Below are 14,418 nucleotides of genomic sequence, written 5' to 3'. Positions count from 1 at the left end.
TTTTTTTTAAAGTTCGTTCATCTCGAGAAACTTGAGTCCATGAAAAGAAAGTCTTAACAAAAAAATGTTATAATGCTATAGAGAGAAGAAGTATCTTCTTTCTTACAATACAAAATGTTGGAAGGTACGTTATTCCCTTTATGCTTGATCCATGCATGTGGATTACAAAATGATAATTATATATATATTTGATTAGAATCTATATTTTAGAATATATCTTAATATACATAGGTTCGAGTTTAAAGCCAAAGAAACGAAATAAGATATCTTTTTGCTTGACATGATGATCACTAAAAATATTTGAACGTTAGAATATATGATTATTTATGGATAGAAGTCTGATAAAACTAAAAAAATATTTAATCCAAGTACCAAAAACGCAAATTAAAAATAGAACCTCATTTGTGATATAGATGACATATGAAGATATTGGATGAAACACAACTCTGATTGAGGAATAAATGGCCGGCAAACAACCAACAGCCTCATGTCCACGAATCAACATAACATAGGTCTTGAAACACCAGATCGGATGAAGCATAGACATCTCCCTTGCAAGATTGAAGAACTTCAACAGCCAGATGTATCCAAAAAGCCACGGATGATGAGCAAGGAAACGCCGCCGACACCAATACAGTAAAAGCAAATCTGACCTCGCCAACAAAAAACACAAAACAAACATGAGAATTAAACAGTAAACAATACCAACAGGCCTGTGGCCTAACGGTACAAAACTCCTACTTTCCAAAGAGAGGTCAGGGGTTCGAACCTCAGTGAAGGCAGTGTGTGTGAGTTTCCCAACTAGGAAAAAAAAAAAAAAAATTAAACAGTAAACAAAAGAAAAAAGATCAATACCTGGATCAAAAGGAAATATCGGTATAAATCGGGTATCGATTCTTCCAAGGCACAAAAACCCCAAATTGACAAGCCTCCACTTGTTCTGCCGTCTAGACAACGTACACAAGCGATGGACATGAGAAGAGAGGGAAGCCATCACTGAGAAACCACATCGTAGTGGGGACAACCCCAAACTCTGATTAACAGAGGACCTCAACATAGCGAGGAACATGCTAAAACTCGGTTCAACATCTCTCACGAAACCTCCTTGGCTCTTTGAAAACATGGAATCGCTAGAGCGCTGAAGCTTGATGTTGATGAGAGAGACTCGCCGTCGAAACCACACTTGCTGATGGGAAATAGGAAAGGCGGCGCGCAAAACCCTAGCAGAAAGGGGGAAGAGGCGAGAGAGGGGGAAGAGAAAAAGAATTTTTGGGAATTTGATATCTCATCTCACATAATTGATCTTGTGTTAGTGCATTTTCTATTGAATTTTTATCTATCAATCGATTGATTTTCTTCTTTTGGAATTTGTGGTTCACACTTCTCTGTTTAGGTATTATGATTTGAAATTGATCAATTCTAATATGTTATGTTTTAGTTCTCTAGTGATGTTCAATTCTTGTTCTCTATGTATTCTTTCCTCTTTATCTCTATGTTTTTGGACATTGGTTAATTTGAAAAAGGGTTAAGTGCATAAAACACCTCTATAGTATGTTTATAGTGCGTATCACATCCTTTATGTGCAAAAAACACCAATAAACAATGTGGTGCAAATAGTTTCTTCTTAACACATTTAATTTATATTTTGATTAAATCGCCATTATATACACATTTTACATATTATTTAAAAATATATCATTTTATGAAATGACAAAAATGGTGATGTAATACACGAGGGGTTGTGACACGCACTGTAAATATATTATATGAGTGTTTTCTGCACTTTATAAACTATTATTATTTTGAATCTTTTAATCTTAATGGTAGTTTTATCGCGATTTGAATAGTCTGATAATAGTAGGCAATTGAACATCTATTTGTTGGATTTTTTTTTTTTAATAAATAAAAATTGAATACTCATTTGTTGTTATGTAAAGAATTATATATATATATATATATATATATATATATATATATATATATATATATATATATGTGTGTGTGTGTGTGTGTGTGTGTGTGAAAATTTATTGCAAATTCTAAAGTTTAAAAAATGAAATATATATTGTTCAAATATAATGAATAATTATCTTTAAGTTAATTTTTTTAATTATATATTTAATGAAAACTGATAACTATATTAAAATTTAATTAGGAATATATATTTTTTCTTTTTTACAATTATAAAAGGAACAGAAGTTTTTATTTCATATGACATATTGTACTTTATTTTGACAATTGTGACAACAATATATATATATAAAGCGAGAATCATACACTGTTAGCGAAAATATATGGAGGGAATTTTTTTTCAAAAAAGGCAAGTGAAATTCTTTAAAAGTGGGTTACAGTGTACATGACACCATATGCTATGAGATTATTAGTATACACAACCTCTTGGAATGAAAAACATGTATTATAATATTATTTTATGTCACCTTTCCTATTAAAGAGTGTTTTCGAACCATTTTAAAATAATAGAAGTATTTTTAGCAAACGTGAAAGTGCTACGCAAAGTATGTTTTATGCACTTGACGCAATTGAAAATTGGTTAGAATAAAATTTTAAATAAAATTAAAGAAAATGGGCCCAAGGGAAATTAGTTTGGGCCACTTTGGGCCGAACTAAAATGTCTCCGATTTCTTACAGCGTTGGAATCCAAAACGCTTCTATGCTTTGGAAGATTGAATTTGTTCATAAACAGGGTTTACAGAAAAGAAAAAAAAAAAGAAGAAAAAAAAAACTAGGGTTTAGGAGCAGGAAAACAGAGAGATGACAATGTACATTTTTTGAAGTGATTAATTTTTCTGTAAGGAGTAATTTGTGGTTTGATTCTATTTACTTGTTATTGTTTCGTCTCCCGTACCCTAACTGTTCCTTTTACTTCGTATTCTTGCAGCGATGGCCGCAAATGTACTGCTGAAAGACGAATCCGTGGATTTCTGCTGTGCGGTGGTATGTTCTTCGTTTTTTTTTTTTGTCACACAATATTATTTATATATTCACGGTTGTTCTTAATTATAAATAAATATTATGTGTGCAGTGGAAAGAGAAATGCTCAAGATTGAATGAGCAACGTAAAGCTCTTAGGCAAGCTGTGAGCATTTATGAGCAACAACTTGAAAAATCTGAAGATGAGAATCGCAATCTGAAGAAAGGTAAGAATGAATGTAATTATATTTGTTGTAAAATGTAGCCATTTTTGTAAGCAAGAGTTAAAATTAAACCCCTAAGCCTACTCTATTAAAGCTCCTTACTTGAATTTAACCACTGTTCCTAGTTCCTACTCTACCTTAATCTTGTCATTTTTATAGATTTTTTAAAATTTTTTAATATTTTTAGTTTTCTGTTTTAGAGTTTAACTAGCTAACATGTATTTGATGGGAAATAAGAAGTTGGTATGGAAGAGAAAAAATAATGCGAAAATTGTAGGCAAGTACATGTAGAGGACCCCTAGAAGCAAAATGCAAATTATTTTTCTTAAGGGAAAAAAAATACGGAAATAGAATAATGCATTTAAGTAGAAGGGCTGGTCAAACAAAGTTCGAATAGTAGCCATTTCAGTCAGATGGTCCACCTCAGATTCATCATTCTAGGTTTCTCTTTGTGAGACTGTGTTAGTGCCTCGTTGAATTATGATTCTCCATTCAGAGGGTGAAATCTCCACTGTACTTGGGATGATCACTTGCTTGCAAACCACTATTGAGTTGATACTTGATATAATTCTTCCCCAAAAGGGAGAACCTCTATTTATAGCTTCCTGATGGTTCCATGGCAACCCTGGAAGATCTTCTTATATATATATATATATATATATATATATATATATATATATATATATATATATATATATATATATATCATACATAATATATAGCTTGATATGAATTTGATAAGAATGCACATGCATTCAGATGGGTGTGCATCCCTAGCAAAGGCTTCTGCTGGAGTACCTCGTTGAGACCATTTATTTTTTGGTTGAATTTCACTTCAATGATTCAATCTAGACATGTTTGGCTTTTTATTTCAAGTTGCGTGTTTGTTTTTTATTTATTTTTCATATATAAACACACACACAGAAATATATTTATACAAATAGATGAATAAGTGAATAACATCATTGTTTTTTTTAATTATATTTCATTTACCAGTGACAGAAGAAGAAAGACTTCTTGCAGAAATTTTAACAGATGAGAAAGCAAAAGAATCGGCTATTCGAGTTTCTGTGGAGAATGGGATTTCTGCTCTGAAGTCTGAGATTCTTTTATTGCAGCAAAAAGCCGGCCCACAAGGTCAAGATATGGAAAGGGAAATAATGCTTCTTCAAACGCGTGTTTCAGAAGGGGAAACAGAAATAAATCAACTCAAGGAGGTTCTTGCGAAAGAGAGAACGAGGGCAGATTCTGAGAGGAAGAAAGCTGAGGCAGCGAAGAAGAAAGCCAATGAAGCACAGAAAAGTGTAAAGGAAGAGAAAAGTAGGGCTGATGAGGAAAAGAGATTTGCCAATATCGAAAGAGAAAAGGCTGAGGAAAACAGACTTCGGTCGGAGACATTAAATGGTGAAGCCGATGAAATGAGATCAAAATTGGTTCTGGAGACACGTAAGTCTGAAGAGGCAAGGAAGAAGCTTGAGGTAGAAAGACAAAAGACAATGAAAGAGAAAAAATGTGCAGATTTGGAGATGGCCAAGGCAGAAGAGCAAAGGAAGCTTGCAGAAATGAATAGGAAGATGGAAATGGATGAAAAATGTCATGCTGATAAGTTGTCTCAGCAGTTGGAAGAGCATAAACGAGAGATTGAGAAACTACAGAAGGAGATTTATGAACTTGTATCCTCAAGAAAATTGGTTGAAGCTGCTGCTTGCTTACCTGATAAACAGACGAGTGTTGATACTGAAAAGGCTAGCAAAATGCTTGGGAAAGAAAAGCAGATTGCAACTAGAGAGAAAAAACATGAGGGTTCAGAGATGAGCAACGCAGAAAAGCAGAGAAAGGTTGCAGAGGAGTATAGAAAGAAGGCCATGGAAGAAAAGCATCGTGCTGATCAGTTAGCTCTACAGTTAGAAGATAATGAAAGAAGGATAAAGGAACTGCAGAAGGAGATATTTGAATTTCAGTCTTCTAAAACATTGGCTGAGGCTCCTGTCGAACCACCTGATAGAATTGTGAACGCTGAAACTGCTAAAAGGAAGCTGCTGAAAAAGCAATTGAGGTTTGAAAAGATGCTAGTAAAGTATGGCAAACAAGTGGCGAAACTGGAAATGGGTTGTAATAATATTCTACGACAAGAACTGAGCTGCTTAAAGCAGGAATTAGTTCAATTTTCACTTCGTCTGGAGATACTAGATAAGAGCTGCTTGCACAGTGATGAAGGTATAGATGATCTGGCAAAGGTTAGTCTCCCTATTTCTTATTATTTTTTTAAAGCTCTTATGTATTTTTTGTGAATTGGAATATTATTGATTAGTTTGGTGTTTTGGTGATGGCATTTTTCTATGAAAAAAGAGCATACAGGTTTCTGATGTTTGTTATTACAATCTATACTGGTTGATTTTTACTCAGAAGCAAGTTTTGCTGTAAGTACACTTTAACTTAGGTATTCTCCTGATGGCTGTTTTGTTTAATAACCCGGTGGGTGATAAAAGCCTGTTAGAGCTAACACTACTAGATTGCATCATAGATCATTTCTTTGTTTCATTTTTTTTTTTTTTTTTCTTAGTTAGTACTCACACACACATGCCTCCACTGAGGCTTGAACCCCTAACCTACCTTTGGTAAGTAGGGGTCTGGTACTGCTAGGTCACTGGCTTGTTGGTTAGATCATTTCTTATGTGTAATGCAAAGCATAGACAATCTCCTTTAATGATTTGTTTGCTGAAAATTTTGTGTTATTTGCAGACTGGCAGCCTCTCTAATACGCAAAGCTTAAATTTGAAGAAATCTTTTGCTGTAGAACCATGTCAGATGAAACATTGCTTTGAAAATGAGATTGTAAAGTCTAGTTGCAGAAAAGTAGATGCCTCTGTCAAGGAAACCGTAGAATATGCTGCACCATTGCTCCCTATTTCTGGAGGGACCTGTAGTCAATCCATCTCAGGTACTGATTCTAAATTGGAGCCTTTGCTTAGAGGTTCTAACAAAAAATTCTTACAGAGTTCTGCCATAAATTCCAGCATGGCATCTTTTTCTGATAGGCCGTTGATGGGCTCACAGGAAAGATGGAGTTTTTCTCTCAATACATCAGCTAATTATTCTGAAGAGAAATCAAGTTTACAGCCATCTATTTCCAATATATCTGGTGACGTTATCGAGCTGAAGTACAATGGAAATCTTGCAATGGTGGTAGAAAATAGTGTTGGAAGCCCCAGTAACATAGATTCTGCTGGGAGGAATGTTGGCCAAGGTAAGAAGAGAATGATAATCCTTGATGCAGTTGAATCTGTTGAACATGTGTATTCTGAGCCTAAGAAGTTGCATCTGCAGAAAGAAGAAGAGAAATGTCCTGTGTTGAAATGTATGTTAAATAGTCAAATGGATAGAGCCTTGGAAGAGGAAAGGTTCTTGGTAGCTAACCCACAAGGCAATTTATATGCTAAGGACATTTCTTACAAGAAGAGAAAGGCATCTTCTGGCAAGGAATTAAATATGCATTATTTGCATGAATCAGATGGGCAAAAGGATGGCACTGAAGATGGTAATATTTGTGCCGAAGCTTCCCCATGCTCCAATAAGTTAACAGGAGGTGCTCAGACATGCATGGATGGTTTACTTGATAATGCTGATAACAATCAGGAAATATGGGGAAATTTTGAGAATGTTGCTAATGGTGACTATATGAAATTGCTCGACTTGGATAGTGCTGTTGACGAAGAATGTTACCGTGTAGCAACTGAAATTCCTTTATCACCTACTCTTCCCGAAATTGAATTTAAAAGTAATGAGGCATTTGTAGTTGACAACTCTATGTGGTCAGTAGATGGCAGTTCGTATGGGGGATTTTCTGGTGAAAAGGACAATCTGGTGCCTTCTTGCGGCTTTGATGTCATTAATGTGGAGATTGATTCCAATAAGTTCAAATCTAATGGTACCTGTGGGACTAAGCCATTATTGCATAGGAGTGATGGTTTCGATAATTCTTTTGAGAGCTCAGAGAATTGTGATAATTGTAAACATAACATTCTGTATGTGGGCGATGCTTCTGTTTGCCAGATTTGGGACTCAGGTGCTGAGTTGGGGATGTCAAATGCATCTATGTCTGAAAATAAGGAGCCAAAGATTTCACATGAAAGTGAACTTAGATTTGCACGTGATAATCTTCCCAAATTTTATGTTGTGGTTTCAGATATCAAGGACAGTTGCAGCATTTCTAGGATATTTTGTGCCACCAGAACGTGTATGGTTCAGTGCTCTATGGTATCACAGTCAGCTCAGGTGGTCCAAAAGATTTTGTCTGCTCTTCTTGAGATTAAAGATCTTTTACCCAGGTAGGTGATTCATTCAAATTCTAGTAGGTAAACCAGTTATCTTGTGGAGTTATTATCTATTTTGTAGACTTCAGTGCTATTGTGACTGTTACTTGATATTGATTTTCTACTGTGGTTGTGTTAGTTGGTGAAACAATTACCATATAAATATTGTGCTCTAGAGGATGATGGTAGTAGGTGCTAATTGATTTTGTTTCTTTATTGGTTTTGTTTTCTGTTAATCGTTTCCAGGGAGAAGGTTTGTGTTTTCTTTTCACTGCTTTTGAACAATTTCTCTGGGATTGCTTTGGGGAACCTTGGAAACTTTCTAAAGAGTGGTTCTGTCCTCTTCGTAGATTCTTTTGCTGAAGAAATTAGAGCAGGTTTGTTCGGTTATTGGATGGTTGTTAATTTTTGTAATATTTTATCCGGATAATTAAGCTTTCATTATTTTCACTTGAATTTATAATGCTCTCGATGTGCAGTGATGTCTGATGTGGAGAAAAGAAGCATGTTTGCAGAATTATGCCACTTGGACGATCTGCTTACACTCATTGAGGATTTTCTTATAGATCAAAAAGTTCTTGTGTATAGTGATGTGGATTCTGATTTATCAGTTGTTTGTAATTCAAAAGTCAGCATCCTTCTGAATGGTACGGATATAGTCTTGTCCTCTGAAACGGCTTCGACTCACCAGTTGGTTGCTGGGGGCATTGTATTGGCATCAATATGTGCAGCAGTTGACCACATAGGTTTTATATGTGAGGCTTCATACAACATTTTGAGGATGCAGAAGTTTGATTCTTCGTTGATGCTGACTGTTCTTCATGTTTTTGCTCATATCTGTGGATCTAAGTATTTTAGTCTTGACAACTACAGTTTATTAATGACTGTGTTGAAATCTTTAGTTATGCTTTTTGAGAGAGCAACTTTATCGAGTGATTCTGCTTGTGGTCTTCCATCTCTTACGGAGGTCCGGGCTGGATTTCCTTCTTGTACCAAATGCCCTTTTTCTGAGGGTGCAGTTTCCATGGATACTGTTGTTTCTTTGCTCTTGGAAAAATTTCAGAACTTCACCTTTTCCGGTTCCATGCATCAAGATCCGATGAAATCAGTCAATTTTTCAAAATCTGAAGCCATTTCCATCGAGGAGAAAGCTGGACAAAATTCAGGTCATAAAGAAGTCCGTTCTGACCTTTATATGAACTGCAACTTATGCTGTTGTCTAAATAAATCTGGGATGCTCACTACTCAATCAAATTCTGTCTTTGGTGAGACTTTGTGCCACTTGAGTGATATCCTGTCCCTAGTTGAGCTGGTAGCATGCAAGATGGTATGAGTTTAAACTTTTCTGGATGTACATTATGCTTTGTAATGTTTCATTCTGATTAGCATTTATTATGTTGGGTAAATGCGCATTGGATGACGCCTTTTCTGACTTGATTTGGCGGCCCTGTAATCAGGGTGTTATTTTCCAATGAAATTTCCCCGAAATTGGATTTTATTTTTAAATTCTAATTTTCCTGGGAATTTTATAATTTTTTTGGTGTTCCTGGTTTTAAAACTTTCAGTTGGGTTTTGAGTCTCACAGGGAAAGCTAGGTGAAAAATGAAATGCTTGGTAGCTGTAACTCGTAAAGTTAATTAAAATGATTTATTTTCACTTCAAGGAAAAATATATTTAACGTGTGGCAAAATATCTGATATAATGGGTCATTAGGTGAAGAATTAATACTGGATCAATCCTCATATTACAATTTGGCCTTTTCACAAGTATTATTTTCAATAGCAACTACAACTCTTTAATTTGGTTCTTATTTTCATTTCGCGTTTTTGTACAACGTATTCTAGGAGAATTATTCTGACCTATTACCTACTTTTTTTCTATTTCTTGCCACGCAGAGCTGGGATTGGACATGCAACAACATCGTTTCTCCGCTGTTAAAAAAGTTGGAATCATGCATCCCAGAAAATTATTTAGCTGCTTTTTTAATTCTTCTTGGTCATCTGGGAAGGTAAAAAATTTGTTATTGCTTTATTGAAATTTAATAAATGAATGATATTGTTTGTCCTGAAATAATTTAACATCTCTTTCACAAATTAATTATGTTATTGCTTTATTGCAATATAAGCAATGAATGATATTGTTTGGAACATATTATTGTTATCTGCTTAAGGAACATGGTCAACTTGGCATTCTAGTTTGGGGCTGATATATGTTCCTGAAATAATTTGTTCTCTCCTTCACAAATTATTATTATTATTATTATTTTTTTGGGAATTCCAACTTTTTAAGGGGATATGCATTTCGTGCATTGTCTCTTTCCAATTCCAAGTTAATATTATTGATGTGGTGAAGTTTTTAGAACCTAAGCATAATTTAGTAAAATTATTTGTGCATTAATTATGAAAAAGGGAGACTGTGAAGAGGCACTCATTTGGTGATGGGTTGGTAATGGTTCTATGTACTTTGTTATTATGGCTTATTTAGGATTTTGTCCCACTAAATGTGATTGATCATATGCGGGATTCATTTACTAAGGTGATTGATAAAAAAATATAGAGCACACTGAAAAAGGACCTGCTCAGTGCATTTGTTAACTTATGAAAAGCACATGATGTGGTCCTAAGTGATGTAAGAATGTGTGTATCAAGTAGATATAGTTGATTTAAATCAAGAACACCTGTTGTGGAGATGTAACTAGTTGAGAATTGTGGGAGGAATCAGTGAAATTTCTAATAATAGTAGGCTTGCATCAAGAATCTGAGTTGAGTAGTTACGCTTTTGGATTACTTATTGATGGGCTTAGTAGGCATGTTGTTGTTGTGTATGTTGTTAGCTGGTGACATAGGTTTAATTGGTGAATCTGGTGGGTATGGGAACTTCATTTTGGCATGTACAGTATAGTCCAACTTATGCAACAACGTAGAAGAGTGATTTGGTCCAAGCAGAAGGTGCCAAAAAAGGACATGCGGAAGGCCAAAAAGATCATTGATAAGGTTGTGAGAAATGACATGATTGTTTTGGATTTAATTGAGATTATGTCTTTACAAAAGTCAATTGGAGATATGCAACTGACCTAAATAGTTAGGATTAATGCTTGTTGAGCTGAGCGATAGTGGGGCTTATGTATTAGGAAAGTTGTGAGGTGTTGATATAAAGAATCGTAATTACTTGCTTTTGACAAAGGAGGATTAAATCCAATCCTCCTTGTCAAAAAAAAATCCAATTATTAGTAGACTTATTACCCTCATGGTGGTTTGGGATTACTCACCCAAGTAACAAAATATCTTTCTTGTTTCAATTTTTTTTATACTTTTCCTATAACGCCCCTTTCGGGTGGTGGTTCTACTTGGTATCTAAGCATCTTCCTTGTGACTGCAACAGTTTGGGCAGGGTGTTGTTCTCAATACTTAGGAACTTTGTGAAGATCAAAGTCGCTACATGGCTAAGTGATACAAGGAAGATTTTAACAAGCTTATCAAATTTTTAATATATTAGAAGTCTAGTACTGTGGATGTGTCCTACCTAGGTGGGCTTTTAGGAGGTGAAAACTATAGAGAGACCTGACATTTGGCTTAATTTCTTTGATGTTGTGTGGTGCTAGGTCGCATTTCAGCCCGCTTTTGACCTGTTGGATGAGCTTTGTGTGGGCCCAAGCCCTTCAAAGCTTTGGTGGTTCGGGGGGTTCGCCCTGAGGAAATTTTTTACCCGTTTTTGCTTGTGGGTCGTGGACTTAATTAGTAATCTCTTGTAGCCCGATATATGAGGGCATTTAGGGTTTGGAGTGGGTAGAGCAAGAGACATTGAAAATCGTGTAGAAAGAGAGTGGGGCTGAAACTTGTAATCTCCAATATTACACAGTGAAGACTTTCGCCGGATCTCCACCGTGGACGTAGGTTTTGCCGAACCACGTATAAATCGTTGTGTTCTTAGTGTGTGGTGTGTTTACTTTTCTGTCGTGTTTCGTGATTGTTGCTTGGGTTCGCTGCGTTTGTCGTAACAATTTTGTACAAACTGGCTGCTTTAAGACTTATTATGTACACATCCTCATGTTTATCACTTATCAGGCAATGCTGGAATTATTTGGTTGAGATTCATGGCTTTATACCCAATGTTCATATTTCAAAATGAGATGCCAAAAAATAAATAAATAAAAGGGAAAAAGGAAAACAAATTTTTTTTAATAAAAACAGAAAAAAGAAAGCAAATTGAATTATGCAGAAGTTTTAGGTCTTCATGCTTCATAAAAAATTGTCTTAACATACTCATCTAAAAAAATAACCAAAAAAAAAAAAAAAAATTAAATAAAGATGGAAGAAAATGCTTATGATGAATGGACTTAGGCTGTGATTTTGGAGTATTGGATGGTATGGGTAAATTTTAGATCAAAGTTGTGGACTACTGTAGAGGGCTAGCAGCCTTGTTTTCCAGCATAGAATTTTGGGAATTTAAGAAAAAGTTGTTCATAATTGAGTGTAGTTGGAACGATTATTGTGAATTGGATTGTTACGTGGGCAAGATTCAGTTGAGATCTATGTCCGTGTTTAATATAAAGACCAATAAATAAATAGGGAGTTATATTGGAAGATGATCCCACTGGCCCATATTGTTGTTAGGTTGAAGAATTACCACACAGGTGCATCTGAGGCAGCCAGGAAGGACATGTTGACTTATATTTGATGAAACCATTGTCTTAGAGATGCTGTGGTCCTTGTTACTTAGTTGATTCCCATCACTTTCAATGAACAAGGTGGGGGGCTCAACTCTGATAGAGGTAGTCCATTGGAAAAGAATGTATATTATCTACGTGGTACTAGATGGAGGAAAATATAGTAAGATTGATCGAGTTTAGCTGCACTTAAATGGTCTAGACTAAGCTTTCAATTTTTTGATGTTCTATCTGTTTAGCCTTGTCATTTTTACATATTCCTCTCACTCGCTATCATGTGCTCTATATCTTGTGGATGTAAACATAATTATGTATTTTCCTTGCAGGCTTGGAGCTGATGCTAATGGATATGATGACATTGGAGTTGGAAACCTGAGATCTTGGTTGTCTTCTTTTTTATGTCAGAACCCTACAAGAAAATTGGGTTTTTCCAGCCGAATTGCTGCCATAACTGCTTTACTCGAGTTTCTTCCTGTCAACTTTGAAGACCTCGTGAAGAGTAATATCGAGTTTCCAGCAATTGTCAGTAAATCTCTTCCCCTTGATTGTATAAGGGAGTGGTTTTCTTTGTTGAGCAATGAGCAACAGCCCTTGTTATTTGGCCTTCTTCAATCTGCCGGCATGACCTATTGTGGAACTGGATAGTTTACTATGATGTGTGCTCTGGCCCAAGTTTGAATGCGACACTTCATTCCTTAAAGCCCGCCCAATTGCCACCCCACTGTACATGCCATCATCACATTGATCTCCGCCTTGGCCACCGAATGGCACATCATCTCACCAGTCCGGTAGTATGCACCGATTGAATCAAGCCGATAACCGGAGCTTCCATAGAGTCCAATAATATTGTTGGCAGCTGGTGAGGGATCAAACATGAAATAATTCCCTATTTCAGTGCCGAAAGGTCCATATGATTTTTTACTACTGCTATGAAATGTGAGTGATCGACCAGAGGCTTCCACGGAATCCTAGAATTTTGTCATTTATGAATGGAAATTTGAAATATTTTCCCTTCTGTGTTCCAAATGGTCCATATACATGTTATATTGCTTTCAAATGTGAGAGATTGAACTGAGTGAATTGCAGAATCTGAACAATAGTAGCCCCAGATTGAAAGGACATTCCATATATCATCCCATGGATCTCCTCCGTGATCTCCAAAGGGACGCAATTGTTTGCATGAGAAAGCTACATGGAAGGTTTATATATATTTGTGTGTGTGTGTGTGTGTGTGTGAGAGAGAGAGAGAGAGAGAGAGAGATAGAGAGAGAAGTGATTTTTTGTTTTCCGCGAAGGAAGAAAATTCTTCCACAAAAAGATAAAAGTAAAAATTTTGAAATCATGTCTCAGATTTTTGTTTTCTTTGAAAAAATAATAATTAATGTCAGAAAATTGCATTTATGACTTGATATTAAAGTTGACATTTTCCATGAATGTGAAAAAGAAATTAAAAATTACACATACAAAACATTGACTCAAAAATGGTAAAAAAAAATAAAAATAAAATAAAATATCTATTTTAATTCCTTAAATGCATGCTGTTTAAAAATTGTAAGTTAAAAATTTCTTTTACCCTTTTGTCACAAATTGTCTCCTCTTCCATATTAATTTTGTTTTTTTAATTTTTTTAATTCAAATACAGACCTAGTCCAAGCCCATATAGATATAGTCAAAGCCCATATAGTACAAAACTTACCAGACCCAATCCCAACCCATTGAACTATTTCCAGACCAATATAGATCTAGTCCAAGCCCAAATAGAACAAAACTTACCATACCCAATCCCAACCCGTTGAACTGTTCACAGACCAATATAGATCTAGTCCAAACCCATATATAACAAAACTACCCGACCCAATTCCAACCCATTGAACTGTTTCCAGACCAATTTAGATATATTCCAAGTCCATATAGAACAAAACTTACCAGACCCAATTGCAACCCCTGAACTGGTTCCTGATCAATTTGGATCTAGTCCAAGCCCATTTAGAACAAAACTTACCAGACCCAATCCCAACCTAATGGGTAAGGCCTCCATTAAACTTTTTCTAGACCAAACTAGATCTAGTCGAAGCGCATATAGAAAAAAATTTACAACCCATAGTACTTTTCTCTAGATGGATTGGGCCAACCCAAAATTTTAAGCTCAAAACAATATGATACAGGAAAGATTATTATGTGCAGAGAATCAAAAGGTAATTCAAAACCTCTCTCTATATATATATATTCTATTTTTGTCAAACCAAAAGATTATTATATAAAAGAAATATCCAAGTTTAACTAT

The 14,418-nt window shown here is 35.3% G+C and overlaps 2 protein-coding genes across 4 annotated transcripts; both read left to right on the top strand.

Moving 5' to 3' along the window:
• The first annotated feature begins 2,673 nt into the window (after positions 1–2,673).
• On the top strand, positions 2,674–6,035 carry LOC132300697 (uncharacterized). Its single transcript, XM_059797898.1, has 6 exons — positions 2,674–2,809; positions 2,900–2,955; positions 3,044–3,158; positions 4,152–5,392; positions 5,505–5,575; positions 5,898–6,035. Exons 2-6 carry the CDS (start codon positions 2,902–2,904, stop codon positions 5,926–5,928), a joined length of 1,512 nt encoding a protein of 503 aa, XP_059653881.1. The 5' UTR covers positions 2,674–2,809; positions 2,900–2,901; the 3' UTR covers positions 5,929–6,035.
• On the top strand, positions 5,959–13,149 carry LOC132300679 (uncharacterized). 3 transcript variants are annotated; one of them, XM_059797882.1, is made up of 6 exons: positions 5,959–6,096; positions 6,173–7,483; positions 7,715–7,845; positions 7,948–8,795; positions 9,364–9,476; positions 12,461–13,149. In XM_059797882.1, exons 2-6 carry the CDS (start codon positions 6,174–6,176, stop codon positions 12,777–12,779), a joined length of 2,721 nt encoding a protein of 906 aa, XP_059653865.1. In that variant the 5' UTR covers positions 5,959–6,096; position 6,173; the 3' UTR covers positions 12,780–13,149. The 3 variants fall into 3 exon arrangements, with proteins under 3 accessions (XP_059653865.1, XP_059653857.1, XP_059653870.1); XM_059797874.1 differs by having other exon boundaries at positions 5,977–6,096; positions 6,213–7,483; XM_059797887.1 differs by lacking the exon at positions 5,959–6,096 and having other exon boundaries at positions 6,247–6,402; positions 6,483–7,483.
• Positions 13,150–14,418: the final 1,269 nt, after the last annotated feature.

Source organism: Cornus florida, unplaced genomic scaffold (genome assembly GCF_030987335.1).
Source record: "Cornus florida cultivar Cherokee Brave unplaced genomic scaffold, ASM3098733v1 CherokeeBrave_3.0.0_Hap2_Chr01, whole genome shotgun sequence".
In the NCBI taxonomy this organism is placed as follows: domain Eukaryota; kingdom Viridiplantae; phylum Streptophyta; class Magnoliopsida; order Cornales; family Cornaceae; genus Cornus; species Cornus florida.
Note: the sequence above shows the minus strand (reverse complement) of the source record. Positions and strands in the feature narration are given on the sequence as shown.

What these genes read in the sequence shown, in the direction of transcription:
- LOC132300697 (XM_059797898.1), top strand. Translation starts at nt 2,902, where the DNA reads ATGGCCGCAAATGTACTGCTGAAAGACGAATCCGTGGATTTCTGCTGT. An exon ending in TGGATTTCTGCTGTGCGGTG is followed by an intron (nt 2,956 to 3,043) that starts GTATGTTCTTCG and finishes TTATGTGTGCAG; the next exon opens with TGGAAAGAGAAATGCTCAAG. An exon ending in GAATCGCAATCTGAAGAAAG is followed by an intron (nt 3,159 to 4,151) that starts GTAAGAATGAAT and finishes TTCATTTACCAG; the next exon opens with TGACAGAAGAAGAAAGACTT.
- LOC132300679 (XM_059797874.1), top strand. Translation starts at nt 6,043, where the DNA reads ATGCTGCACCATTGCTCCCTATTTCTGGAGGGACCTGTAGTCAATCCA. An exon ending in TGCTGAAGAAATTAGAGCAG is followed by an intron (nt 7,846 to 7,947) that starts GTTTGTTCGGTT and finishes CTCGATGTGCAG; the next exon opens with TGATGTCTGATGTGGAGAAA. An exon ending in AGCTGGTAGCATGCAAGATG is followed by an intron (nt 8,796 to 9,363) that starts GTATGAGTTTAA and finishes CTTGCCACGCAG; the next exon opens with AGCTGGGATTGGACATGCAA.